General features: G+C 43.8%; 2 protein-coding genes across 6 annotated transcripts in view; one reads left to right on the top strand and one right to left on the bottom strand.

The window, feature by feature from the left end:
• tfe3a (transcription factor binding to IGHM enhancer 3a) overlaps nt 1-14299 on the top strand; it is a 25858-nt gene extending 11559 nt beyond the window's left edge. For both annotated transcript variants that reach the window (XM_044209993.1, XM_044209992.1), the window contains 5 exons: nt 5916-6036; nt 7664-7720; nt 8777-8852; nt 10520-10667; nt 11186-14299. In XM_044209993.1, coding sequence (XP_044065928.1) covers nt 5916-6036; nt 7664-7720; nt 8777-8852; nt 10520-10667; nt 11186-11581 — 798 coding nt within the window. In that variant the 3' untranslated portion in view covers nt 11582-14299. The remainder of the gene's footprint in view (nt 1-5915; nt 6037-7663; nt 7721-8776; nt 8853-10519; nt 10668-11185) is intronic.
• Nucleotides 14297-27500, bottom strand: part of zgc:113363 (uncharacterized protein LOC791449 homolog) — a 15248-nt gene continuing 2044 nt past the window's right edge. For 2 of the 4 annotated variants that reach the window (XM_044209994.1, XM_044209996.1), the window contains exons 2-6: nt 27171-27304; nt 26026-26153; nt 24509-24646; nt 24201-24428; nt 19630-21927 (exon numbers count right to left, since the gene is read on the bottom strand). In XM_044209994.1, the coding sequence (XP_044065929.1) occupies nt 21656-21927; nt 24201-24428; nt 24509-24646; nt 26026-26152 (765 nt within the window). In that variant the 5' untranslated portion in view covers nt 26153; nt 27171-27304 and the 3' untranslated portion in view covers nt 19630-21655. Of the gene's footprint in view, nt 14472-19629; nt 21928-24200; nt 24429-24508; nt 24647-26025; nt 26154-27170; nt 27406-27500 lie in introns of those variants that run through there. The other 2 variants (XM_044209997.1, XM_044209995.1) reach the window with 2 other exon arrangements.

Genomic DNA, 27500 nt, shown 5'->3' with positions numbered 1-27500 from the left:
GAAACACACAGGGAACACACAGGAAACACGCAGGGAACTTACAGTAAACACACAGAGAACTTACAGGGAACACACAGGAAACACGCAGGGAACTTACAGGAAACACGCAGGGAACTTACAGGAAACACACAGGGAACTTACAGGAAACACACAGGAAACACACGGGAAACACACAGGAAACACGCAGGGAACTTACAGGGAACTTACAGGAAACACACAGGGAACACGCAGGGAACTTACAGGGAACTTACAGGAAACACACAGGAAACACGCAAGGAACTTACAGGAAACATGTGGGAAACACACAGGGAACTTAAAGGAAACACACAGGGAACTTACAGGGAACACACATGAAACACACAGGGAACTTACAGGAAACACACAGGGAACTTACAGGGAACTCTCGGGAAACACACTGGAAACATATGGGAAACACACAGGGAACTTACAGGAAACACGCAGGGAACTTACAGGGAACTTACAGGAAACGCACACGAAACACGCAGGGAACTTACAGGGAACTCTCGGGAAACACACTGGAAACATATGGGAAACACACAAGGAACTTACAGGAAACACGCAGGGAACTTACAGGGAACTTACAGGGAACACACAGGAAACACGCAGGGAACTTACAGGAAACACACAGGGAACACACAGGAAACACGCAGGGAACTTACAGGAAACACGCAGGGAACTTATAGGAAACATGCAGGGAACTTAAAGGAAACACACAGGAAACACGCAAGGAACTTAAAGGAAACACGCAGGGAACTTACAGGAAACACGCAGGGAACTTACAGGAAACACACGGGAAACATGCAGGGAACTTACAGGAAACACACAGGGAACTTACAGGAAACACACAGGGAACTCACAGGGAAACACACAGGAAACACGCAGGGAACTTACAGGAAACACACAGGAAACACGCAGGGAACTTACAGGAAACACACAGGAAACACGCAGGGAACTTACAGGAAACACACAGGAAACACGCAGGGAACTTAAAGGAAACACACAGGGAACTTACAGGAAACACACGGGAAACACACAGGGAACACACAGGAAATACACGGGAAACACACAGTAAACACACGGGAAACACACAGGGAACTTACAGGGAACACACAGGAAACACGCAGGGAACTTAAAGGAAACACACAGGGAACTTACAGGAAACACACGGGAAACACACAGGGAACTTACAGGAAACACACAGGGAACTTTCAGGGAACACACAGGAAACATGCAGGGAACTTACAGGAAACACGCAGGGAACTTACAGGGAACTTACAGGAAACGCACACGAAACACGCAGGGAACTTACAGGGAACTCTCGGGAAACACACTGGAAACATATGGGAAACACACAAGGAACTTACAGGAAACACGCAGGGAACTTACAGGGAACTTACAGGGAACACACAGGAAACACGCAGGGAACTTACAGGAAACACACAGGGAACACACAGGAAACACGCAGGGAACTTACAGGAAACACGCAGGGAACTTATAGGAAACATGCAGGGAACTTAAAGGAAACACACAGGAAACACGCAAGGAACTTAAAGGAAACACGCAGGGAACTTACAGGAAACACACGGGAAACATGCAGGGAACTTACAGGAAACACACAGGGAACTCACAGGGAACACACAGGAAACACGCAGGGAACTTACAGGAAACACACAGGAAACACGCAGGGAACTTACAGGAAACACACAGGAAACACACAGGAAACACGCAGGGAACTTACAGGAAACACACAGGAAACACGCAGGGAACTTAAAGGAAACACACAGGGAACTTACAGGAAACACACGGGAAACACACAGGGAACACACAGGAAATACACGGGAAACACACAGTAAACACACGGGAAACACACAGGGAACTTACAGGGAACACACAGGAAACACGCAGGGAACTTAAAGGAAACACACAGGGAACTTACAGGAAACACACGGGAAACACACAGGAAACATGCAGGGAACTTACAGGAAACACGCAGGGAACTTAAAGGAAACACACAGGGAACTTACAGGAAACACACAGGGAACTTTCAGGGAACACACAGGAAACATGCAGGGAACTTACAGGAAACACGCAGGGAACTTACAGGAAACACACAGGAAACACGCAGGGAACTTAAAGGAAACACACAGGGAACTTACAGGAAACACACAGGGAACTTACAGGAAACACACGGGAAACATGCAGGGAACTTACAGGAAACACACAGGGAACTTACAGGGAACACACAGGAAACACGCAGGGAACTTACAGGAAACACACAGGAAACACGCAGGGAACTTACAGGAAACACACAGGAAACACGCAGGGAACTTACAGGAAACACGCAGGGAACTTAAAGGAAACACACAGGGAACTTACAGGAAACACACGGGAAACACACAGGGAACACACAGGAAATACACGGGAAACACACAGGAAACACACGGGAAACACACAGGGAACTTACAGGGAACACACAGGAAACACGCAGGGAACTTACAGGAAACACACAGGGAACACACGGGAAACACACAGGAAACATGCAGGGAACTTAAAGGAAACACACAGGGAACTTACAGGGAACTTACAGGAAACACGCAGGGAACTTACAGGGAACACACATGAAACACGCAGGGAACTTAAAGGAAACACACAGGGAACTTACAGGAAACACACAGGAAACACACGGGAAACACACAGGAAACATGCAGGGAACTTACAGGGAACACACAGGAAACATGCAGGGAACTTACAGGAAACACGCAGGGAACTTACAGGAAACACACAGGAAACATGCAGGGAACTTAAAGCAAACACACAGGGAACTTACAGGAAACACACAGGAAACACACAGGAAACACACAGGAAACACACAGGGAACTTACAGGAAACACACGGGAAACACATCATCATGACTTTGTGTGGTAGCAGTAATTCTTGGTCAGTTGTCAGTTATCAAGATATTTGAGACGTTTTCAGAAACGTATTTCCTCTAAAACACGGAACTGCTGCAGATTAAACTGAACGAACAGAAGTGACTCACTAACGGACTCGAAAAACTCACCAGCCAACATTAAGGCTACAAACTTCCCATAATGCAACTCTCTCTGTGAACATCTGATGTTGTAAAGACGTACATTTCTAGTCTTTGAATATAACACGACAAATGCAATTTCCAGAAGTAAATATAAAGTCGAGCCACTAAGGTGGATACCTGCCATTGGACGTGAAACCAGGTCTGACCCGAAGTCCAAATACATCTTTTCAATAAAGTTGGTTCCTGAAGTATCTTTCTACATTCCTGAACGCAGAAACTCAGGACTCTCCTGGATAATGAATCCATCAGCTTTGTCATTATAGTTGAAAACAAAACATGTCACCATGGTTACTGAATTCATTGACCCAGAATTGAAAAATGAACTGATTAAAGCTGCAGGTTGTAAAATCGTCATCTGTGACAGAATCTGAAGCTCAAGTCTTTATGACGTCAGGCGTCTTTGAACTTTGACTTCACTTTGAACCAGATAATTTCTAACACAGTTGTTCGTCTTTTGTTCTGACGATTCAGCTGTCCGTCCCGAACTTTGTCTGTAGGAAACACGAACAGGACATTTACTGCAGGAACCAGCAGCTCCTCACACTCCGAAACCCTATACCCTGTGTTTAGCATGTTCAGTAGCTCGGGCGCTAACAGGACCACTGATAGATTTAGATTTCTTGCTCGTAGAATTTTATTTCCCTCTTTGTTGAATGAAAAAGCACCACAGAGCGCCGCAGGAAGTCAAACTCTTTAACTCCTCCCTCTAAGTGTCAGTCTGTATGACCCGAAGTCACTAAACTGGACACTGATCATTAACATCTCTGCAATACTTGAGATAATTGTGCAATATTCTGTTTTCAGTTTAATTTATTGATATTTATTCATACTTCTGTTACTGCTGTGCAATATCCCCCGTCTCATAATCATCTTAATAAGCTGCACTTATTACTTATATTTATTACATTGTATTATACCGTACTATGCTTATCAACCGGTAAATCCACTTTGTACTTAATCTATCTGACCTGTATTATAGTGTATTATATATTTTTGCTCAGTGCTTCTGTTCCTGTGTGATTGACTGACAGCGAGCTGCTGTAACAAAGAGTTTCCCCTCAGGGATCAATAAAGTGTTTCTGATTCTGATTCTGAAATAATGAACAAAATGTCAGAAGGAGTGAAAATCTGTCAGAGCAGAATATCATTTAAGTTTTCCAGACTTCCTCGTTTTTCTACTGCAGCAGATGTGGGTGGAGACTGTGTGTGTGTGTGTGTGTGTGAGTGTGTGAGTGTGTGAGTGTGTGAGTGTGTGTGTGTGTGTGTGTGTGTGTGTGTGTGTGTGTGTGTGTGTGTGTCAGATAGATAATAAGCTCACTGGGAGGGTTTTTTGTTTCTTTCTTAAAGAAACGTTTCCTCATTTTTCAACAGTCGTCCAAACAGAAAGAGGAAGAGAAGCTGCTGTCTGTGTTAGTGTTAGTGTGCATATCTTATATAAATACATATATCTATCTATCTATCTAAATCTATCTATATATATATATATATATATATATATATATATATATATATATATAGAGAGAGAGATTTTTTTTTTTTTATGTGTTTGTGTGAAATCAGAAAAGATGAGGATTTTAGTTTTACTGCCGGAACATGAGAAGAGGAGGATTAAATCAGAGGTAAAGTGTTGAGTTTCTCTTGTTGTTTCAGGTCAGTTTGAGTGTTTGAGCTGTGACCTCTGACCTTTGACCAACTCTGTGCTGCAGACTTGTAATGTTACTACAGAGAGAAAAGAGAAAATAAGTATTTGGATCCTTTAGTTAAGTAAAAGCACAGAAGTATTATCAGCTAAATGTACTTAAAGTGTTAGAAGCAAAAGCACTGATTGAGCAGATTATTATTACAGATGCATTAACATAGAAGCAGAATTTTAATGTTGTAGCTGGAGCTGCTTTATAAACTATTTTATGACCTGATCACATGTTTTGTTTGTAAAATCTGAAGCCACCAAGGACCCAGTAAGTGCAGATTAATGTAGTGCCGTAAAGTGTGTCAGGTCGGACTTAAAGGGCCACTCTGTTGTTTTAGCACTTTGAATCCCAGTCAGTGTGTGAACATGCTGCTGTGTTTTAGGACAAACGCAGCCGCTGGTTTCTATTCATGTCTGAATGATATGAAAGTTATTTGCGTTCATTTTTCTCTTCAAATCAGTCTGAACTTAAACTGCTCAAAGTAAACAGTCTGCTGATTGATTAGCATGACGTAAGTAAAGAAGTGGGAATCAATGGCTGCTCAGTAAGAAAGTACATGGAAAAACACACTGACACCTTCCTGTAAGTAAAAGCTGCTCAGTGTGTGCGTGTGTGTGTGTGTGTGTGTGTGTGTGTGTGTGTGTGTGTGTGTGTGTGTGTGTGTGTGTGTGTGTGTGTGTGTGTGTGTGTGTGTGTGTACTTACTACATAGTGAGGAATGGAACATGTTTTTTTTACCTACAGAGTGAGGACATTTAGTCCGGTCCTCACAAAGGGTTGTTTGAAGGTTCAGACTTGGTTTGAAGGGTTAGAGTTAGGTTAGGTTAGGTTAGGTTATGGTTAGGTTATGGTTAGGTTAAGGTTAGGCATTCAGTTGTGATGGTGGTGAGGGACTGGGGAATGCATTATGTTAATGACGGTCCTCACAAGGATAGAAGTACGAGGATGTGTGTGTGTGTTATCCTGGTATGCAGTGTTTATCAGCAGCAGAGAGCGAGGAAGGTCATGCTGCAGCCAATCACAGCGCAGGATGCTCTGGATATCCTCTGACTCTGATGGGTCACTTTCTCTGTCAGCCGCTGATTCTGTGCTCTGATTGGTCCGTTCCAGCTGCCGGTGTCGGGGAACATGCTGCACGTGTACGGCGGCAGCAGAGGAGTGGCCACGCCCACCATCCCCATTAGCAACAGTTGCCCGGCCGACCTGCACGCCGTCAAGAGAGAGCTGAACGGTGGGTGTCACACTTCTATAGTAGTGAGGACCTTTTATTAACACAGTAAAGAATTGAACTTTGAATATTTGTTGTATTTGTTAAGAGACGACACTGTTGTGTGTATTCATCCCACAACAGGAAGTCTGTGTGTGAGGAAATATAAGTTAAATATACTGATGTCATCAGCGAAAAGATGATGTCAGGATGCGTTCACCTCTCACCTGTTGGGTTCTGTTCAAATGAACTCTGGTGTTTGTCTGGTTAGTTCAGCCTGTTTGTTTGGATCTGATTTCAAAGCTATTGACTGTTAATGAATCCAGCTGCTGATCGAGAACTGTTTAGGAGGCGGCCTTATAATCGATCTGTATAAACAACGTGTATATATATATATATATATATATATATATATATGTATGTAGGATATTCTCGGATCAGACAGTCACGGTAATCCTCCTGTAATGTTTTACCTGTTTGTCATTGTTCATAACACGCAGTGAATTTACAGTCCAGTAATACTAATAAAGTTATTTCTTTATCAGCTCTTTTTAACAAGCATGTAGTAAGTAACAAACCAGTCCGACTTAATGCTCAAAGCTTATCATTATAGCCGCCGTGACGGGAGCTGTAACAGGTGACAGACAGGACACTCTGCAGAGCTGATTTCTGATTGGCTCAGAAAATTCTAATGCCAGAGCTCTGAGAGTTAAGCCCCTCCCCCTGCGTTTCCCTTTTTCTGCTATAAATCTGTTCTTGTTCAGTTTGATGAGTCAACATCATGACTTCCTCTGAACACACACACACACACACACACACACACACACACACACACACACACACACACACACTCAGCAGCCAGTTGTATTTTCCCACATCATCATCAGTTCCCACTTCCTGTTCAGTCAGCGTGAACATGTTCTCCAAACTTAAAAACACATTCTGCTGTTTCTCTGTTCTAGCTGAAAGAACAGTCGACTTTAATTTAGTTTTTTAGCTTCTGAAACTAAACATCTTGTTTGGTAAAAACTTCTGCGTCCGTTTAAAATCGTTTTAGTCCTTTCTGTTCGTCAGAAAACAAACTTCCAACCAAAAAGTTCCAGTAACTTCAGGAAGTTGATTTGCTGAAAACATAAAATTATTAAACATCAAAGTTCATTCCTCACCTCGGAAATAGTAGTATGAAAAAGCAATCCCAACTCAGGATCCACTTACTAGCTTTTTCCAGAGCTTTTAACCATATTGCATGGTCTTCATCAGCGCATGGAGTTTGCTCAGCTGTCCTGGAGATGCATCTGTGAACGTGTGAGCTCAGGAGCAGAGACGGTTTCATCCACAGCTCTTCCAGGACTTCACGTCCGTTGTTCGCTTTAAATCGAGCGTTCGTGTTTTTAGCTTGTTTGATATCGTAGTAACTGTGCCTTTATAAAACGATTAGCCTTTTAGTTATCGTCGTATCAAAACACCTGAAACCGCAGGGAGATCGTACAGTCTGACAGAAATTTTAATGTTACAAAATGTTCCCACTTCCCATAAATGTCCTCACGTTTCAAAACGTCCCCACAAACCTGTGGAGAATTTTCTTTTTCTACAGCAGTGAAATGTCTGTTAAAGCAGACTGATGATGATGTTGTTGTTGTTGTTGTTGTAGATGTGGAGGCCAAAGCTCTGATCAAAGACCGACAAAAGAAAGACAACCACAACCTCAGTGAGTACTGCAGTATTACTTCACTCGTGACTACAGTAATTACTGCCTGATGACCGGTAGTTGTGTGTAAAGGCCTTTTCCCGACAGGTTGAGGTCTGTCGCTAACGCTGACGGCATGACGTCCTCTGGATTCTGTCCAGTTTACATTGCTGTTAAAAACTTATACATGATGGTTATTTAACGGGCACATTTCAGTTTGTTTAGACCGGATATGCATCAATTTCACTACTTTCAGGCCAACGAAATTAAATGTTTGACATGGTGCCTATACAATACCTTACTGTGGTTCACATAAACATGGGTTGACCCTTTTTTTCTTTCTACCAAAATATATCAAACTCAATGCATCAGTGTGAAATGACTCAAGTAAGAAACGTTTCCTGATTTAAACCACTTTGAACTATCTGGTCAAAGAATAAGCAAACAAGCATAATGATCTGACCAAACATTTGATACCAGTTCTTTCTGATTCTCAAAGCTACGACACATTTCACTTTGTACTCACAATGTGTTGACGCCAACAGTCGGCATCAGAAAGGTTCCATTATTTCTTTATTCTGTTGTTTTCCTAGCAGCGATTAGATTTCCGATAGATGTTGGGAAATAAAATGTACAGAAAATATGATTGAACAGGTAACTGAATAAATATAATATGAAAAATCCACATAATTTACATAGAAATAGAGAGGGGGGCGGGTGCACTGGGGAGAACTTGGACTCGTAGCCTCAGTATTTCTAAAGTCCTGACACAACCCTGAACCTTCAGAGTGGAAAGTCAACAACTGAATTTGCTACTGAAGACAGAAAAACTCTGACAAAAAGAAATCTAATCATATAAAATGTTGAAAATGTCATGGTGAAAATCTGTATCAGCTGCTGACAGTCTGATTCTGATTTCTGTTTTTTAATCTTTGATTTCAACATGTTTCTGTTCCTGATGATCTGCTGCGGTTTGATTGCAACATTTTCCTGCAGACTTTGATTGAAATAGTTGAATGAGCAGCAGCTGATATCTGAGTCTTGATCCTGAAGTAAAGCTGCCGCTGTATGTTTCAGTTGAGAGGAGGAGGAGGTTCAACATCAACGACCGGATCAAAGAACTCGGAGATCTCATCCCCAAATCCACTGACCCGTCAGTAAACGCTCCATCCTCACACTCTGCTGCAGTACTAATACTTTACATCAGTACACTATCACAGTACTTCATCATCTACATCCTGACATTCATCACATGACTTCAGTGGGTGAAGCTTTCGTCTTCAGGATTCAAATAAAGGCCGTATCACTTGATACATTCAGTATAATGTCCATTTCCACAGTCGCTCTGTGAAAACTCTTTCTCTGGTTAACAGCTTTGCTGTTCTCACTCACTGATTCCATTATTGATCGCTGTTAAGTTACCGTCACTGAAACACTCAACACTTCTTTCAGATCCAAACAACACAAAACAGAAAACATTAGGGGATGAGTTGTTATAAAAACAGTTAACGTTTTTATACACGAGAGCAATTTAACTTTAAATACAACACAAATCATTTATTAGTAATAAATGTCATACAGTATTTCATGAGGTCAGTTTACAGTCGGCAGGTTATTGAGGTCATGAGTCAAGAAAACGACCTTTTGTTTTCCACACGATAATGAGATAATTAAATTGTCTTGTAACAGGATCGTTATAAATAACAAATAATGGCAAATAATTATCCATAATTTATCGTAGAAAAGGTTTCAGTCGCAGTCGTCTGGACGCTGTTTTCAGAATCAAGACGTTTCGGCTCCCATCCGGAAGTCATTCTCAATTGTGAAAAAATGGGACGGGAACTGGAAATTTAAGCTACTCTGTGTTACATAAGCCCCGCCCTCAGGGAGGAGTCTACCTGAGTATCTGTTGATTAGCTAGTTTCACCTGAAACTGACCTTTTGTTTCCATGATGACCCAGTAATCAGTAATCAGGCCTATTGTTTTCTGGCTGCACCTCCCTCATCACTGTTAAGTACCTGATTAGCATGTGATTGGCTTGACCAAGGTGTTAACACACTGTGATAGACTTTGGGCTTGTGTGGTTTGTAGCTTTTAGATGCAATGCATTTGCATCTAAAAGCTACAAACCGCACATTTGAAGACAGCGAGGTGGAGATTCTAAGTAGAGAGAAGAGTTGGTTTGAAAGACGAGTCAAAGAAGCCATTTTTGTGAAAAAAGAAAACCCCTCTTTGAACAGAAATGGTGGTCTGAGATTGAATCTGCCCAAAGTTTACCACAGTGTATTAACACCGTGGTCAAGCCAATCACATGCTAATCAGGTACTTAACAGTGATGAGGGAGGTGCAGCCAGAAAACAATAGGCCTGATTACTGAGTACTGGGCCATCATGGAAACAATTAGGTCAGTTTCAGGTGAAACTAGCTAATCAACAGATACTCAGGTAGACTCCTCCCTGAGGGCGGGGCTTAAACAACACAGAGTAGCTTAAATTTCTAGTTCCCGTCCCATTTTTTCACAATTGAGAATGACTTCCGGATGGGAGCCGAAACGTCTTGATTCTGAAAACAGTGTCCAGACGACTACGACTGAAACCTTTTCTACGATGGAGCACTCCTGGACGAATGAGGGACGACACCGATCCATAATTTATGATTAATTATTACTATTATGTTTATGTATTGATGTGTTTTTGTATATGGACAGCACCACACTGTACAGTCTCTGAACATATATTCATATTTGATGAATGATGCACCTCGTTAAGGTCGTTAGTGCTGTGGCGTTAACGAGGCACGGCCTGTGATTGGTTGATCAGGGAGACGAGGTGGAACAAAGGAACCATCCTGAAGGCGTCGGTGGATTACATCCGCAAACTACAGAAAGAGCAACAGAGAGCCCGAGAGATGGAGGAGAGACAGAGGAGGCTGGAGAACACCAACCACTCCCTGCTGCTCCGCATACAGGTGAGGAGGGGGGAGGAGGGGGGAGGAGGACACTCTGATTGGTCCTGGTCCTTCAGACAGGGGCAGGGACGCTTTGAGTCCCAGAAATTAAAACTAAAAAACTAGGATACATAAAATGTTTGGACAAGAATAAAAATACAAACCTCGTCGGGTCGGGTCCTCCTCCAGCTCGGGTCCTCTACCAGAGGCCTGGGAGTTTGAGGGTTCTGCAGTATCTCAGCTGTTCCTAGGACTAGGACTGCTCTCTTCTGGACTCAGACTTCAGATGTTGTACCTGGAATCTGCTGGAGCCAGTCTCCCAGTTTGGGGGTCACAGCCCCCAGTGCTTTGACGTACTCCTCCCAGCAGGTTTAGCAGATCCACCTCAGATTTGAGCAGAAAAGCCTTCTGTGTGTGTGTGTGTGTGTGTGTGTGTGTGTGTGTGTGTGTATACACACACATCATGTGGGAGGCTGAAAATAAGTTTTCAGTCTTTAAAAGTTTCAGTTCTGACTTCCTGTTTTGTTTCTTTGTTGTAGGAGTTGGAGCTTCAGGCTCGCCTCCAAACCCTCTCTTCCTCCTCACCTCTCCCCACCTCCTCCTCTTCCTCCTCCCTGGACCCCCAGGCCCTGCTCTCTCCTACGCTGCCTCACCCCTTCTCCTCCCCCTCCCCCTCCTCCTCCCTGGTGACCCCCTCCCTGGGTCTGGACGCCCTGAGCTTCGTGGAGCTGGACGATCCTCAGGGAGCCTCCACCGTCTTCTCCCCAGACTTGATGTCTGACGTGGGGCTGACGGAGCTCCACGGTCTGGGAGACATCCTGATGGAGGAGGGGGGAAGCGTGGTAGGAGGGGTGATGTCCGACCCCCTGCTGTCCTGCGGAGCCTCGAAGACCAGCAGCAGGAGGAGCAGCTTCAGCATGGACGAGGACCTCTGATGACATCATCATACACACAGGGATCCTATTGGCCCAGAGCTGGAGGCCGGGCGCCGCCCAGCCGGGAGTGTTTTTATTTCAATAGGACTATTTTAAATCAGTGACATCATCAAAACAAACAGTGCACAAAGGCGACGTCACAGGGAACAGCTGTATCCTCCAGAGTAACCATGGTAACCACTGTGTCCTACAGTGTTACCATGGTAACCACTGGTGTCGGAGCATCACTGCTGCCGGGAAAAGAAAAAACAACAGATGAGAAGTAACCGACATTAAAATACTCACTAAACTAAATGATACGAAACCAACTGAAGGGCCGTCGTGGTGGAACCGTCTCTCTCTCTGCCCTCATTTCCTGTCCGCTCGGTGACATTACACTAATTCACAATCGTGACGTGTGAAGTCAGTTTTCCAACTGACTTTCTGATTATCTTGACTTCAAAAGTCTAATTTTTGATTACAAAGAGATACAAATTCAAAATTGTGAATTATCTCGAGTCATAATCTCAGCTGAGTAACTTTGTATTTTGTCATTTGGACTCGCTGTGACTCTTTCTTCATTCCTAACTTCCTGTCTCTTTCTTTCTCTTCCTGGCTGCAATGAGCTTCGTCACAAATGGAGAAAAAGTTATTTCCCTAAAATGTTCCTGAAGGTTTCCGGTTGAAAAGGGCTTTAAAGTAAATATGTCTTAACTGTTAACATGTTTATATTGTTTCTATGCAGCAAACAGCATTAATGTGTTCACCTGCAGCTGAGTCCTGCAGCTTTCTTTGGTTTACCTGGCCACGCCCCCAGTATTGACAGTGTTCTTCGCTGCTGGAATGAGTCATACGTGTCTCACCTGTTCTGACCAGTTTGGCCAGCAGGTGGCGCTGTTCTGCAGGTGTGTACTCACCTGTGTCAGACTAAAGAAGGACTCTAGGAAACTAAAGATGTTATTTTAGAGATTTTACCGACAGAACAAACAATGGAAAACCTTCAGATGAATCTGCGGTGAAAACGAGCCTCAGCTGCAGCTTCCGTAGAAAACAAAGTTTATTCACGAAGGTTTTTTAAACATGACGTCTGACCCTCAGTTCAGTCCTGTAAATATGAACATATGTACATAAAAACATAAATCTATAATCACTGTGTGCTGGAAACAAACACTGATGAGATATTTTACTGGATGAGATCTGTTCAGGTTCATTATTGAGTCTATTTGATCTTTTATTATTTTTATTATCTTGTGCGTTCTGTTGGGTAAATGAGCTTCAGAGGAAACAGAAGGGAAACTTCAGCAGTTCTGCTCTCACGACTAAAACGCTATTTTTTCAAATCTCCAAATCCTGTCGTTCACATCCTGCCGATCAAATCATCCGTCAGTTTTTATGAAAATCAACCTGCAGAGAGAAAATCCACCACAGTCAGTGTTCAGGAAACTTCATTTGTCAAAGTTTTCGTTGTGTCTTAAAGGCGGGGTCAGCGATTCTAATCAATACACGTCTTTTTGTCAGATTCGGTGAATCTCTCCTCGCGGTCCGCTAGCTGTGCGTTCAGTGTGAGCGCTGAACGCTCCTGTTCGTACTCAGCCCTGGCTCTGTGAACGGGAAACACAAAGAGGCTCGGACCGAGCCGCACAGCACTGTTCAGCCACGATCTGTGTGTCAGTGACGTTAAACGACCTGCCCGCAGACATTCAGCTGACTCTGTAGTTTAAGATCGGCTGTTGTTGTGATGTTAGCTGTAGCAGCAGGAGAGTTGTGAGCGTCGCTGTCTGGAGCTGCTGTGCTGCTCTGGGAAACCGTCTCGTCCTCTCTGGCTGTTAGCTTCGCAGCAGCAGCTGTAGGGACAGTTTGCTAACCCACAACCGAGCTAAGCTAACCCACAACCGAGCTAAGCTAACCCACAACTGAGCTAAGCTAACCCACAGCCTGGCTAAGCTAACCCACAGCCTAGCTAACATTAGTTACAGTACTTGCTGTGTCGCTGTTCGTTCTGTATCATGGTGTCTGTCATGTATTGGATTTCTCCAGAATCGCGTTCCGCACCTTTTGTCTGTTTTAAAATCTCTTCCTGTTGAAGCTTTGACAGTGTCCTCAACTTCCATGTTTGATTGTGTGTCCTCTCGTTGAAAACTCTAACAGAACAGAGTTCATAAACAGCAGCTACGTTGACTAGCTGTTAGCTGTTAGCTGTTAGCTGTAACTGGACTGTATGAATTGTAGTTTGGAGCCACCTGCTAAGTTGCTGTTAGCGGTCACCTACAAACTGTGCAGTCCATTCAGTCCGTTAGCTAAAAGCAAGCTAACTGTTAGTTGTAGTCGAACTGAGCGCAGAAACAGTTTTTCACTGAAGGAGAAATATTGAAAACAACATTTTAATAGTTGAAACGTCTCAGAACAAAAAGCCACAGATGTTACAGGAGATGATGTCAGTGATGTGATCCAATGCCGGTTACTATGGAAACATCAGCTGAACTACAGATCCAACATGGCTGCCGGCTCAGCTGTCAGTCATCAGATAAAAACTTAAAGGGATTTCTGTTTTTTTTATATTGATGTTGTTCTGATTTATGACATTTATGTTTACAAACATCCGGTTTATAGTTAATGTGCTGCATTTAGTCTGAATATGATCTCAATATGTTTCATTTAGCATTATGTTTGTTTTGATAGATTCTTTATGTTTCAGATTCAAACTTTTATATAGAAATAAAGTCATTTAATAAAAACAGATTTAGTCTTTTATGTGTTTTGTGTCATACAGAAACATACTTCAACAGTTCCTACAGAGGAAAAGTCAGGATGAACTAATCTAAAAACATAAATAAAACAAAGTATGAAGTAATGAGAGTGTGTCCTGCCGCTCACCCAGTGCATGCTGGGATAGATTCCAACAGCAGGTATACTGTAGAAAAAGGAGGGATGGGTGTAAATTAGTGATTAGATTAGTAAAAAGAAAGAAAGTCTCAGTTTAACTTCAGTAAATTTATCAAGGTGAGACAGGTGAGGTTTTATTTTCAGCCAAGAACAACGTCCAGCATAAAACTGACTCTTAAAACAAACCTCACATTACGATGAACTGGTCATTAATAAAAATATTGATAATGACAAAGTGATAAATGAAAATAAAATTCCATAATTTACAAATAAATTTATTAAGCAAGTAATTTGATACATTTCCTTCTGGTTTAAGTACTTCATCAATAAAATCATGATATTAATAATAAATTAAATCTCCGTCCTCCACAATAAAACTATTGAATATTTTCAAAATGTTCCACATGTATTTCTTAGACAGGTGAGAGACAGGTGAGAGACAGCTGAGAGACAGGAGAGAGACAGCTGAGAGACAGGAGAGAGACAGGTGAGAGACAGCTGAGAGACAGGTGAGAGACAGGAGAGAGACAGGTGAGAGACAGGAGAGAGACAGCTGAGAGACAGGTGAGTGGCAGGTGAGAGAGAGAAGAGTGACAGGTGAGAGACAGGAGAGAGACAGCTGAGAGACAGGAGAGAGACAGGTGAGAGACAGGAGAGAGACAGCTGAGAGACAGGTGAGTGGCAGGTGAGAGAGAGAAGAGTGACAGGTGAGAGACAGGTGAGAGACAGCTGAGAGACAGGAGAGAGACAGCTGAGAGACAGGAGAGAGACAGGTGAGAGACAGCTGAGAGACAGGTGAGAGACAGGAGAGAGACAGGTGAGAGACAGGAGAGAGACAGCTGAGAGACAGGTGAGTGGCAGGTGAGAGAGAGAAGAGTGACAGGTGAGAGACAGGTGAGAGACAGGTGAGTGACAGGAGAGAGACACGTGAGGTGAGAGACAGGTGAGAGACAGGAGAGAGACAGGTGAGAGACAGGTGAGTGAGGTGAGAGACAGGAGAGAGACAGGTGAGGTGAGAGACAGGAGAGAGACAGGTGAGGTGAGAGACAGGTGAGTGACAGGTGAGAGACAGGAGAGAGACAGGTGAGGTGAGTGACAGGTGAGAGACAGGAGAGAGACAGGTGAGGTGAGAGACTGGAGAGAGACAGGTGATGGACCAGTGAGTGACAGGTGAGAGACAGCTGAGAGACAGGTGAGTGACAGGTGAGAGACAGTAGAGAGACAGGTGAGAGACAGGTGATGGACCAGTGAGTGACAGGTGAGAGACAGGTGAGAGACAGGTGAGTGACAGGAGAGAGACACGTGAGGTGAGAGACAGGTGAGAGACAGGTGAGAGACAGGAGAGAGACAGGTGAGAGACAGGTGAGTGACAGGTGAGAGACAGGAGAGAGACAGGAGAGAGACAGGTGAGAGACAGGAGAGAGACGGGAGAGTGACAGGTGAGAGACAGGAGAGAGACAGGTGAGAGACGGGTGAGTGACCGGTGAGAGACAGGAGAGAGACAGGAGAGTGACCGGTGAGTGACAGGAGAGAGACGGGAGAGAGACAGATGAGAGACAGGTGAGAGACAGGAGAGAGACAGGTGAGTGACCGGTGAGAGACAGGAGAGAGACAGGAGAGAGACAGGTGAGAGACAGGAGAGAGACGGGTGAGTGACAGGAGAGAGACGGGAGAGTGACAGGAGAGAGACGGGAGAGAGACAGGAGAGAGACAGGTGAGAGACAGGAGAGAGACAGGAGAGTGACAGGAGAGAGACACGTGAGGTGAGAGACAGGAGAGAGACAGGTGAGTGACAGGAGAGAGACAGGTGAGGTGAGAGACAGGAGAGAGACAGGAGAGAGACAGGTGAGAGACAGGTGAGTGACAGGTGAGAGACAGGAGAGAGACAGGTGAGTGACAGGAGAGAGACACGTGAGGTGAGAGACAGGAGAGAGACAGGTGAGTGACAGGAGAGAGACAGGTGAGGTGAGAGACAGGAGAGAGACAGGAGAGAGACAGGTGAGAGACAGGTGAGTGACAGGTGAGAGACAGGAGAGAGACAGGTGAGTGACAGGAGAGAGACACGTGAGGTGAGAGACAGGAGAGAGACAGGAGAGAGACAGGTGAGAGACAGGTGAGTGACAGGTGAGAGACAGGAGAGAGACAGGTGAGTGACAGGAGAGAGACAGGTGAGGTGAGAGACAGGGGAGAGACAGGAGACTCTGCCTCTGATGGTGAAGTGGCTGTGGTCAGTCTGAACACTAGGTGGCAGTAACCGACGAGCTTCTGTTTTATTCAGTGTGAAAAGGCTCGTTGAAGCTTTTAAGCTTCATGTAATCTGATGTTCTCGTCACTGTGTCTGCTTATCTTTCAGCTGTCAGCGCTGGAGGAAGTCTTCAGATCTTTAACTCAAGTAAAAATAAAAATGTGAAAACACTGTACTGCAGTAAAAGTACTAATACAACACTGTACTGCAGTAAAAGTACTAATACAACACTGTACTGCAGTAAAAGCACTGACACACACTCTGTGGAAACACTCTGCTGCAGTGAAAGTGTGAGAGTGTGATCAGGAAAAAGCCCTTAAAGCATTAAAGCAGTGCAGCGTCCCTGTGGCTGCTGTGCTGTTATATATTCTATCATCAGGTTATTATTCCTCGTGCATTAATGTAAAGCAGGATGTTGCTGCTGCAGCTGGTGGAGCTGGAGCTCATGTTGAACCGGTTTGTATCGGACTGCAGCTGATGATGCTTTTCATTCTGGATCCATCTGCCGATTCTTTTCTCCGTCGATCCATCGATCGATCGATCGGTTTGGAAAACTGGTGAAAACGGTGAGAAACGCCGTCACGACGACCCAGAGCCCAAAGCGACGCCTTCAGCGTGTCGTCGTGTCCGACCGACAGTCCGAAGCTCGACGTTATTAACAAACATCACAGTTATTAGTCTTCAAACATAACTGTTTCAGCTGAACTTGTATAAACTGTTGGGAGTTTAATTTATAACAAAACATCATATTTTTATGAACTCATGTGTTTTGTGTGTAAAAACCTTAATGTGTGAAGTCCCTGAAGCCGACAGATAAATGTAGTTTAACAGAAGCAGAAAGTGGGATGAGAAGAAAATACACAAATAAAGTACAAGTACCCCAAATCTCATTTTTCTGTCTGTAGACGCAACATTTTGTGCAGCAGATAGTTTTACCCTGTTAGTAATCCGGGGGCCCCTCAGAGGGCCCCGACCCTCAGGTTTAAAACGCCGTCTGAAGCTCTTTGAACTGTTTGGAGATCAGTTTGTCTTTGGGCGACGATGTGAAGAAATCCAACTAACTGTTGTTTCATTCTGACACTGTGTGTGTGTGTGTGTGTGTGTGTGTGTGTGTGTGTGTGTGTGTGTGTGTGTGTTACAGTGTGTGTGAGTTACAGTGTGTGTGAGTGTGTGTGTGAGAGTGTGTGTGTGTTACACTGTGTGTGTGTGTGTGTGTGTGTGTTACACTGTGTGTGTGTGTGTGTGTGTGTGTGTTACTGTGTGTGTGTTACAGTGTGTGTGTGTGTGTGTGTGTTACTGTGTGTGTGTGTTACAGTGTGTGTGTGTGTGTGTGTTACTGTGTGTGTGTGTGTTACAGTGTGTGTGTGTGTGTGTGTGTGTGTTACAGTGTGTGTGAGTGTGAGTGTGTGTGTGTGTGTGTGTGTGTATTACAGTGTGTGTGTGTGAGTGTGTGTTACAGTGTGTGTGTCTCTCTCTCTTTGATGTTGGTCGTCCCGGGGGTCAGAGGTCAGGTGGCGTTGTCATTCCAGTGATTTCCTGTTTCCTGTTTGGATGTCCTGGCATGTTGCTTCAACAAACACACACTTCCTGTCCCTGCAGGACCCACTTCCTGTCCCGCCCCGCCTGGCCCCCTCCTGAGCTGTCAATCAGAGACAGAAACATCAGAGACGAGCTGAGTCTCTGTCAGCTCAGAGCGGCAGCGTTTAGAGAACGAATCGTTTACCGAAGTACAGCGGTGGAAAGTACATCGACTCAAATTCTGTACTTTAGTACAATTTCGAAATACTTGTACTTCATTTGAGTATTTCCATTTTATGTTACTGTGTACTTCCACTTCACTACATCTCAGAGGGAAACATTTAACTTTTTACTGCATTTATTTTGATAACTTAAGTTACATTCAGATTACTAATACAAAATATAATCAACTAATAAATTACGATGTATTATTAGAGATTAAACTACCAGCAGGATCTAAAGTCACAAGAGTGATGGACACATTAATGCATCAATAATTATATTATTATATAATATATATATATATATATATATTATTATATAGTAAGTACTTTTACTTTTGGTACTTTAAGGTTATTCTGATGCTGATACTTTTGTACTTTTACTTAAGTAAGATTCTGAATGCAGGACTTTTACTTGTAACAGAGTATTTGTACACTGTGGTGTTCCGACGTTTACTGAAGTAAAAGTTTTACTTCTGTCTCAGTAATGCTGAACTAATACGAGTCGTGATGATTTAACGATGTATCACTACTTCCTGCTGCTCGACGTTAACAAAGGATCGATTCACTGTGACTTTATGTGATTAGTTAATTCACAGTTACTTCATAAACATATTTCATATACAGTTGTATGGACAAAGAAACAGCCTTCTGGAGGAAACTTCTGTGGTCAGATGAAACAAAAATTAAGCTGTTTGGCCACAATGACCGGAAATATATTTGGAGGAGAGAAGGCGAGGCCATCACCCCAAGACCACCGTACCTACCGTCAGGCGTGGTGGTGGTGGTATTATGCTCTGGGCCTGTGTTGCTGCCAGAGGAACTGGTGCTTTACAGAAAGTAAATGGAATAATGAAGAAGGAGGATTACCTCCAAATTCTTCAGGAAAACCGAAAATCTTCAGCCAGAAGGTTGAGTCTTGGACGCAGCTGGGTCTTCCAACAGGACACTGACACCAAACACACATCAAAAGTGGTAAAGGAATGGCTGAATCAGGCTAGAATTAAGGTTTTTGAATGGCCTTCCCAAAATCGACAACATGTGGGCTGTGCTGAAGAAACAAGTCCGTGTCAGAAAGCCGAGGAAATTTAGTAGAACTGCACTGATTTTGTCAAGAGGGGTGTTCAAAGAATAAACCAGAAGCTTGTGGTACCAAAAGCCCCTAATTGAGGTGAAAATGGCCGATGGACATTTAACCAAAAGACAAAGAAGTATGTGCTCCAATCATTCCATCACAGAAAAATAAGAGCACATACTAATATATATTAATTTATGACACCAAATCAACTGGATACAGTTACGTTAAAAAAGACCCGTTCATGTGATCAGCAGAACCGAACCTGTGTGACCGTCATCAAATAAGCTACAGATCATTCGGACTAAGACCAGAAGAAGAGCACACATCTCGACGTCCCTTCACTGGTTGCCTGTCAGTTTTAGAAAAGATTGTACGAATCCCTCACTTTACTAGCACCTGAACACCTGTCAGACATGCTTTCAGTGTATGCTCCCTCTAGATCCCTCAGGTCCTCTGGCACTAAAACAGCCTTAATCCATTATATTTTAATACCCTCTTCTACTGTGCGACACTGGTCTCTCTGTTCTACCATATTTCTTATTTCCTATATTATTATTTCCTTATATTGTTTATTTTGTATTGCTGTATTTTCATTGTATTGTTAAGCAACGTATTGCAATTTTGCACAAAAGGCGCTGTATAAATAAAGTCTGAATTGATTTGATTCGATCATCACGACTCATACATTAGTTAAGCATTAGTTACGTTTTTTATTTATGCTCTCATGATTCCCAAGTTTTCACAATTTGTTCAACACAAAATGACCTTCAAGTGAAATTATTTGCAACTTTTGAATCTGAGATCTACACCTGAAAAATGGTCAGTGTCTTTCTTTAAAGTGAAGTAAAATACCTCACGTCTGGATATCAGGACAGTTTTTAATGATGTACTGACAGACAGTTCAATTCAGTTCAATTTTATTTATACTGCGCCATTTCATAACAGAAGTTATCTCATTGCACTTTTCCTATAGAGCAGGTCTAGACCGAACTCTTTATATATATATATATATATATATATATATATATATATATATATATATATATATTTACAGAGACCCAACAAATCCCACCATGAGCAAGCACTTGGCCACAGTGGCAAGGAAAAGCCTCGAGCAGAACCAGACTCAAACACAAAATGCCATCTAGAGCAACTATATCTTTAGATAATGTGTCTCGGAGGTGTTTGGGGCCAAGTACAATAACTTCAGTTTTGTCAGAGTTTAACATCAGAAAGTTGCAGGTCTTCCAGGTCTTTATGTCCTTAAGGCATGCTGAAGTTTAGCTAACTGGTTAGTTTCATCTGGCTCGAGAAACGTGCTGTGGTCAGCGTATTGTCTCATTTCCGGTCACCGGTGTTTGTGTGTTACTAGTAGTGTATTTTTGCTGCTTTAGCTCATCACAGTTAATTTTGTTTTGCTAACTATCTGCTATACATTTAAACGTACACTAGTTCTGCTCAGCATAGCTCGCTCCTTCTTTTAATGACTTTCTCGCTAATCCCACAGTTTACATGCTATTCATTTTTGCTAGCTACCATTCTTTATCTTAGCAGCTAGCGATGGCTTCTCTCTCTCCCTCACACTCTCCTGCTCGGTGTGTCAAATGTTTAGCTATTCCTCTGCCTCCTTTAGTGATAATGGTACATGTAATACATGTAGTTTATTTCTAGCGTTGGAGGCGAGGCTTAGTGAATTGGAAACGCGGTGCCGCACCATGGGAAATCAATCAGTAGCTTCTGTAGTTAGCCAGCCGCCAGTAGCCGGTGCGGACCAACCAGAGGTAGCTCCTGTTAGCCGTCTCCCGGCTGCTCGGGAGCTGCCGGGAGACGGCTAAAATCCTGACTGAAAATCCTCAAATAAACTATTGTTCTGTAGAAAGTCACACAACTGATTGGCGACTGCTTTGTCAAGGATCTTAGAGAAAAAGGGAAGGTTAGATATAGGTCTATAGTTGGCTTTTTAAGAAGCGGTTTCATCTTTTTGTGGGGATCAAACATGGTGAATAACTTAATGTTTTTCCAGGATGAATCAAGTCTGTCTCCAGGCCAAACAAAGACAACAGAGTCAATGTTCTTCAGACAGGGTTTGAGAAATCTCCCGTTCCTACTTGCTATGACATCATCTTGTAGTCCCTCTCTGATTGGATGCTCTATGTGGGGAAGCAGATGGAGCAACACTCCAGACAGATCTCCAAGCAGTCGGATGAGCCGCAGCAGTCCTCCATTATCCCACAATCCAACACGGCCTGACACGCCTCCTCCGTACAGGCCGCCTCCCCCGCCGCCTCCACGCAGCAGCAGCCAACCGCAGCGTCACAACACCCGGCCCCGCCCACTCCACAGGCCAGACACTCCCCCAGAGCCGAACACATGGACAGCATCTCGCAGAACAGACAGGCCAGGAGACAGTGAACGCAACAGTCTGCAGAGACAGAGGCAATCAGTACAGACAGGCCTAAATTGCCTTTATTCTTGAAATGTCTGATATTGTGAACATTAATAAAATGTGTATCTTCTAAAGTTACTAAAGTCTCTTTAGTACCTAATTCTGTCTTTATGTTTCTTTGCTGAGTTGGACGGACGACGTCTTGATGTACAATAAACATGATGTCAGATCTGAACTAGAAATGATCTTCAGCTGAACTGTAGAAGTCAGACTGTGGATTAAGTCTCTGACAGTGGAGTCGTGTTATGAAGCGAGTCAGTGTGAACAGGAGCACATGGACAATATGAACAGATTGTAACTGATCTGAGGACCGTTGGGTCTCACACAGTCCTGCTATCATGGTGTCCGTCTGCTGTGGGTCAAGGCGGGTGTCGGTTGGTAGAAACAGACCAACTGATGCTGGGAGGGCTTATCAGTCAGAGTGTGTGTGTGTGTGTTTAGCAGAGATAAGCAGCCTCCATGTTGAAGGTGTTCAGCTGATAAACACTGAGATGGGAGTGTGTTCAGTTTTCTGCTTCCTGTTGGACTGAAATACCGTCCGTCCGACTGTCTGCTACATGTTCCATCACAGGCATTTACAGTCCAAAGGCTCAGTCACATCGGCTAAATTTTGTAGCAAAATGTGTTAATTTCAGTGGAATCTCAGAGATCAGCTGATCCTCTTGTGGGTGCAAAAGGCCCAACATGGAGGAAGCTATCGTAGCTTATTAGCTGTGTGTCACCATCCAGGTTTACTGAAGCTCCTCTGTCAGAGTGTAAACTGCTCCACAACAGAGACCTGGTTCTCACTCAGGAGACAGGAGGACATGATGCTGATAATAAACTGTGGACACTTATTGTTACTTTTAACTGAAAAACACTGGAAATGTGACATGTATTATTTTTAACAAGCTAACAGGCTAACAAGCTAACAAGCAGCGAGTCTACTGCATGGATGTTTTTTTAGAACTGGATGTCGGACCCCAGAGATGGCGATATTCAGTCCAATGAGAATTGCTCGCCTGGTGCATTCGCCAAAAAAAGTTTCTAGCCTCCAGGTTTACTTCCGGGGTCTGTGGCCCGCTGAATATGGGAGTAGTGTTTCTCCCGCTGGCCCCGCCGCGGGTTCACGCTCAGCCCTTAAACTTTACACTGGGATGACGTCACAGATTTTTAAATCGCTTTTCTTGGCTCGAGGAAAGTTTTACAAATGTAAAACCTCCATGGATAAAAAATTAAAGCGTCATAAGTGACCTTGTTTGCAGTTTGAGGTTTCTGTCAACAGTTTTACAGACGTCTCTTTTATAATGGCGGCATACGGGGAAAATGCTTTTTGGGCTGCAGGGGAATTTTTCTTTGCAATAGTGGCCACTGAAAAAAATTGGCTGCAAGGCTGAGCAGCGGTGCCGGACCCTGGTCTTATTATACATCCATGATCTACTGTCTGACTCTGGTACATGAAGGAATCTGTCGAGCCCTGAAGCCTCCAGTCGGTCTCTTCGATATTCATCTGCAGTCAGGCAGTAGTTCAACATGTACAGGACAGGAAGTGTCGAGGGCTCGAGGTCTATCGTCGAGTCGAGTATACAAATAATTCACCAACACCATCTGTAATAACTAGTGGTTATGACGGTGTAGTCCTTCATTTGTCCAGGAGTGTTCCATCGTAGAAAAGGTTTCAGTCGTAGTCGTCTGGACACTGTTTTCAGAATCAAGACGTTTCGGCTCCCATCCGGAAGTCATTCTCAATTGTGAAAATGGTCTGAGAACTCAGAAATTTAAGCTACTCTGTGTTGCTTAAGCCCCGCCCTCAGGAAGGAGTCTTCCTGAGTGTCTGCTGTTTACCTGCCTAGTTTCACCTGAAACTGACCTTCTTTTAGGTGAGGTGCAGCCAGAAAACAATAGGCCTGATTACTGGGCCATCACGGAAACAGAAGGTCAGTTTCAGTTCCGGATGGGAGCCGAAACGTCTTGATTCTGAAAACAGTGTCCAGATGACTACGACTGAAACCTTTTCTACAACTAGTGGTTATCTTTGAGCTTTTCATCGAACCACTTGTGACCTCCATAAAAACAAAACTATAACTTTACCGGATTCCAAACTGCCTCCACAGAGCATAAAGTTAGCTGACGACATACTTTTGTATCTATGTTTCTATCTGATCTCAGTCCTGCTCTCCGGAGAATAAACCTTTAGATTTTAATGACTTTCCTCCAGCGCCACCCTCAGGACAAACTTTACATTCAGAGGTCAAAACTGATTGGCTCACCATCTCCAGCGACCTCCTTAATGTGGGCGGCGTCTGTCTTGATGGAGGCGTGGCTTTTAGTGGAGGAGAGACGCTTCTGATTGGTGCTGTGTTGATGATGATGATGACGATGAGGAAGGCTGCAGCTGTGTCTGTTACAGGTGGACGACCGAGAAGGAGGAGGAGAGGTGATGGAGGAAGATGGAGGAGTACAGACTGGCGGAGGAGACACTGAAGAGCTGTCCACACCTGAGAGACAGAGAGATGACATCAGACTGAGACATGCTAGATTCAGGTACAGGAAGTTGGATTACATCAGGTACAGTTACCTTTCTGTTTTCGGAGTGCAGAGGCCGGCTGGGTGGGCAGGAGGCGAGAGATGTCATTGGTGGAGCAGCTGTCCGCTAAAGAGTCATTACTGCTGTCACCGTCATCTGACCTATCAGAGAGAGGGGGAGGAGCCTCCTCTGGAGGAAGAGGATTTAAAACTTCAGAAAACTGCAGCCATCTTGGAAACAGCACAAGGTCAGCAAGGTAAGGATGACGTTTCTGTTAGTTTCATGTGTTCATGTGAGGAAGGTTACAGATTAACTTCACAGTGTAGAGAAACAGAAAATAATGAGCTCAATATTTGATTCTGATGTGTTTAGGTTCTAGGTGTTAATTACCCCCCCCCATATTTCAACCAAACCCGAACCACAGAGGCAACAGAGGAGAAAACATATGTGTATCAGACGGTGTCGTCCCTCGTTCATCCAGGATTGTTCCATCGTAGAAAAGGTTTCAGTCGTAGTCGTCTGGACGCTGTTTTCAGAATCAAGACGTTTCGGCTCCCATCCGGAAGTCATTCTCAATTGTGGAAAAATGGGACGGGAACTCAGAAATTTAAGCTACTCTGTGTTACATAAGCCCCGCCCTCAGGGAGGAGTCTACCTGAGTATCTGTTAATAGCTAGTTTCACCTGAAACTGACCTAATAGTTTCCATGATGGCCCAGTAATCAGTAATCAGGCCTGTTGTTTTCTGGCTGCACCTCCCTCATCACTGTTAAGTACCTGATTAGCATGTGATTGGCTTGACCAAGGTGTTAATACACTGTGGTAAACGGTTGGCAGGATGGATCTTGGACCACCATTTCTGTTTAAAGATTCAACTTGCCAACGATCTATCACAGTGTATTAGCACCGTGGTCAAGCCAATCACATGCTAATCAGGTACTTAACAGTGATGAGGGAGGTGCAGCCAGAAAACAATAGGCCTGATTACTGATTACTGGGCCATCATGGAAACTATTAGGTCAGTTTCAGGTGAAACTAGGCAGGTAAACAGCAGACACTGAGGAAGACTCCTCCCTGAGGGCGGGGCTTATGTAACACAGAGTAGCTTAAATTTCTGAGTTCTCAGACCATTTTCACAGTTGAGAATGGCTTCCGGATGGGAGCCGAAACGTCTTGATTCTGAAAACAGCGTCCAGACGACTACGACTGAAACCTTTTCTACCATAAGAGTAATGTTTGTAATTGTTTTTGGTCGTTGTGTCGATGTGTTGTGAGGACTCGTGTCGTGGGTTCGTGCTGCAGCCTGGGAGGAAGTCTGGCCTGTAAGTCTCAGCTCAGGGTAAAAATACAGGCTGTGTTCCAGAGAGACATCCTGAAGCAGGAAGTCGTCTCACAGCTGATCCAGATGTGGAAACCGGTCGTGACGTCAGAGACAGTTTAACTGTTCTCAGGTCAGGATGAGTTTAACAGTTTAGATGATGTCATCATCAGTCACAGAGACAAATTCTCTGATGTCATTGCGTGATGTCATAAAAATCAGATGATCACACGGGGAGCTTTCTGTCTCACCTGTGTTGTGATGTGGGAGCATCCCATTGGCTGTCGGCTGGCTCGAGATGCATTCTGATTGGATTGTGATGTTATTGGCTCCGCTCTCAGTGATGTCAGAGCCACTGTAGTGTGATGTCACATCCATCCTGCCAATGTAATGTGATCATTATGGCTGCTGCTGTGACTCATGTTTATGTCAACAACAACACTAATGATGACGATAATAACGTTGTTCACCATTCAAACGTGAAACGCAGCTTCACTAGTTCACAAAACAAAAACCAAAGAGCCGATCATTTAAACAACAGCTTCAACATTAATATACATCGATTATTAGTATCAATGATTACTTTGTGATCAAAATGTGTTGTAGAAATAACGTTAATTTATATGAATTGTATTTGGTTCTAAAGTGAGTCAAACATGAGACGTAATCAATCAGCTCCATCATTTATTTTAAATCTGTTTGTCTGTTTTTCTCCCAGCGGTGGAAAGTAACTGCGTACATTTACTCAAGTGCTGCACGTAAGTACAGACTCGAGGTATTTGTACTTCACCTGAGTATTTCCATTTCATGCTACTTTCTACTTCCACTGCGCCTCGTCTCAGAGGGAAATATAGACTTTACATTATGTTCGTCCGACGGCTTCAGTTACTTTACAGATCACAGCTTTCCCCTTCCTGTCCGGTGGAAACCTCGTATCTCCAGGTGTTTGTGACGAGCTGAAGGATGAAGAGTTTCCTTCACGTGCTGAGGAAACTCCTCCTCCTCCTGAAGCTGAATAAACTCTTTAACCCCCCCTCGGATCAGCTGGGAAACGCATCGTCACAGAGCTGAAAACAGGCTGTTTCTCTGATACGTGGTTCTCGCAGGACGGCGACGCTGCAAACGCATGATGCTCTAGACGGTTCTGTCTTATTGTTCCCCTGTAAAGCTCTTTGAATTGCACTGAGCTGTTCGAAAGGTGCAGTGTAAATAAAGTTAGATTGATCTGATGGATGAGGAAACTGAAAAATCAACACTTAGTAAATAAAGTGAAGATGGACACAGCCTGCAAGCTGAACAGACTCTTAGAATAAAACCAAATGAACGTCTGAAGTGATTCTGAGGAGAAACTAAATATTAAAACAGCAAAATCAAATAAACAGAAGAAGTTTCCCACCTGCTGCCTCCTTCTTTCCTTCCTCAAACTCTTCTTCTTCACTCGGTTTCTGGTTTAAAACTTCTCGTCACGTTTCTCAGTAAACAGTTTGCCGCTGAGTCTGGAGCGCGTGTGACTGCCTCCTCCTCCGCTTCCTTTAAAGAGCAGCACACACACACACACACACACACACACACACACACACACACACACACACACACACACACACACACACACACACACACACACACACACACACACACACACACACACACACACACACACACACACACACACACACACACACACACACACACACACACACACACACACACACACACACACACACAC

The sequence above is a fragment of the Siniperca chuatsi genome, linkage group LG10 (genome assembly GCF_020085105.1).
Source record: "Siniperca chuatsi isolate FFG_IHB_CAS linkage group LG10, ASM2008510v1, whole genome shotgun sequence".
In the NCBI taxonomy this organism is placed as follows: domain Eukaryota; kingdom Metazoa; phylum Chordata; class Actinopteri; order Centrarchiformes; family Sinipercidae; genus Siniperca; species Siniperca chuatsi.
The sequence above is the reverse complement of the archived record's forward strand: the minus strand, read 5'-3'. Positions and strand labels throughout refer to the sequence as shown.